This window comes from Pundamilia nyererei, unplaced genomic scaffold (assembly GCF_000239375.1).
Source record: "Pundamilia nyererei isolate P.nyererei 1_Seehausen unplaced genomic scaffold, PunNye1.0 scaffold00189, whole genome shotgun sequence".
NCBI classification, from domain to species: domain Eukaryota; kingdom Metazoa; phylum Chordata; class Actinopteri; order Cichliformes; family Cichlidae; genus Pundamilia; species Pundamilia nyererei.
In genome coordinates, this window is record NW_005187590.1 from 624,796 (window position 1) to 626,940 (window position 2,145).

Sequence of the window (2,145 nt, forward strand, 5' to 3'; positions counted from 1 at the left end):
GTGGCAGACTTGCCACCTGTCCAGGTTGTCTGCTGGAACTGCTTGCATACTCTTGCAGCATGAGGCCGGGCACTGTCGTGCACCAGAAGGACCCCCACAACCCTACGCCTGACAGTGGGTCCAAAGATGCCCAAATGAAATACTGGTACCCTTGCCTGGCTTGTAGAAGTCTGCGTATCGCTCCATAGATATACTTCTCCAGACCATCACTGATCCATTACCAACTCAGTCATGCCCAACTCTTGGTATTTCAGATACTCTGATTCAACAGTGTTCCTTTACCATATACTGCTCACAAAAATAAAGTTCAAAGGTTTTAACAAAAAAAATGGAATAAGGTGTGTTCAAATTACCTCTTTCTTAGTTTCCTTGCTGGGGTCATAGTCACTGTCGTGCGCTTCAATGGGATTGGCATCCTGTATCTCCTCATCACTGCAGCAACAATAAGCCAAAATCCAATCACTGGATGTCGTCACACAACAGCAACCTCACACCGACGCAGTAGAATCCAAAACTAACTCTTTGTGAGCTTACGTTTTTAGGTAACTGAAATGATGATGGAGGTCAGTCAATAAAAACAGACACATTAAGTAACAATTTTAATGATTTTTCATATTTAAAAAAATCTCAAGGGCATGAGTCTGCAATGGTTTCTGCATAAAAATTCCCAAAATGTCCCAGGAAAGTTTCAATTTCCAGACAGGGACAGGTAGGTCTGACTGTGAGACGGGCTTTTTGCTTAACAGGTGAGACGGGCATTTTGCTTAACAAATGCTCTCTTGTCGCCCTAGATTTTTTAACTGAGGTATGTCCACAAACCGTGGATAAATGGGTGTCAGAGTGCTTTGCGCTTTGACGAGACAAAATGCCTTCTTTTCAGCAAAAAAAGAGAAAACTTTTTTTTTCAAAACAAAGGACTATAGTCAGATTCAAGGAGTAGTGTTGATCTATGTGCTGTACCTCTCATCCTGGTTGCTCCTATTGGCCAATTTACGAGCCTGTCTGTCCATCAGACTTGTTCTGGAACGCGTCTTTTTCCATGAATAGTAGTACTTCACCAGACTGGAGATGGATTTGTCCGGTAACTGAAGCAAAAAATAAATAAATAAAATAAAATAAACAAAACACGTGATATTTTCATAGAAACAGTACCTCAAAACTGTTTGTACAGTACCCTCCCCCAAATCTTTATGGTTTATTGTTAACATCAGAAACATTACATTACTGGATCAGAAACACTGATGTTGCTGTGTTAAGTGGTTACCATCTGCTGGATGCGGTGAAAGCTCTTTCCGTGGAAACTAAAGGCCTGTTCAAACAACACTTTGTCCTCCACTGTCCACTCATCTGGGAACGGGGTGAAATTTGGCAAGTCGGCCAGAGATTTCTCAATATTGTGTTTGTGCCAGAAGAGCATGCCAAGAGCCTGAAGACACACACACAAAGGGTTACCAAAACACAGATACCACAGGCTTAAAGCACCAACCGCCTAGGCTAAAAGATGAAGCCATTTGGCCAAATCCCATGTTAATTAGCAGGTGCTCATTTTACTCACTTTAACTCTGTAGCTACCCACTCTTTGTTACTGTTCTCTACATGAGTTTGAAATAATGACCTAATGGTAGTCATACACCAGCTGTCATTCTTCAACTGTGTAAAAAAAATCCTTATTTTACAGATAAACAAGGAAATGGTTTGGCATAATCAACCTACAGTAAAGCCAAGTTCATAACAACAGCTCTGCTGTTTACTTAACTAATAGGATAATTTCAAGACATAAAAACTATTTCAGTAGCCTATTTACACTCAAATAGTACTTGCTAATGATGGAAAAGATTCTGGGCTGTCTGCTCTCACTTGTAGAATCATCATAAGGTAAAACATCATCATCTTATAGTTCATGACTTTTTTAGAAGGAATTTAAATATTATATGGTGAATATGGGGACGTGTGGGATTGAAAATAATTGCCAACAATGTCATTTTGACCCCATAGAAATTCATGTAAAACAGCAAACGAGACTTGGGTGTGGAAAACTATCGAGAGTAGATCAGCCAAAGCAGGCTGATCTGTGTCTCAGGCCTGAGGAGCAGAGTTCTGGAGTTGAAGAGCTACAGACGTGTGATGAAGCAGTGTGGATCATGG

General features: G+C 40.7%; 1 protein-coding gene across 2 annotated transcripts in view; it reads right to left on the reverse strand.

Annotated features, from left to right (window-relative positions):
- Positions 1–2,145, reverse strand: part of rcor3 (REST corepressor 3) — a 19,622-nt gene that overhangs the window by 10,373 nt on the left and 7,104 nt on the right. For both annotated transcript variants that reach the window (XM_005747114.2, XM_005747112.2), the window contains exons 5-7: positions 1,265–1,426; positions 961–1,085; positions 354–432 (exon numbers count right to left, since the gene is read on the reverse strand). In XM_005747114.2, the coding sequence (XP_005747171.1) occupies positions 354–432; positions 961–1,085; positions 1,265–1,426 (366 nt within the window). The remainder of the gene's footprint in view (positions 1–353; positions 433–960; positions 1,086–1,264; positions 1,427–2,145) is intronic.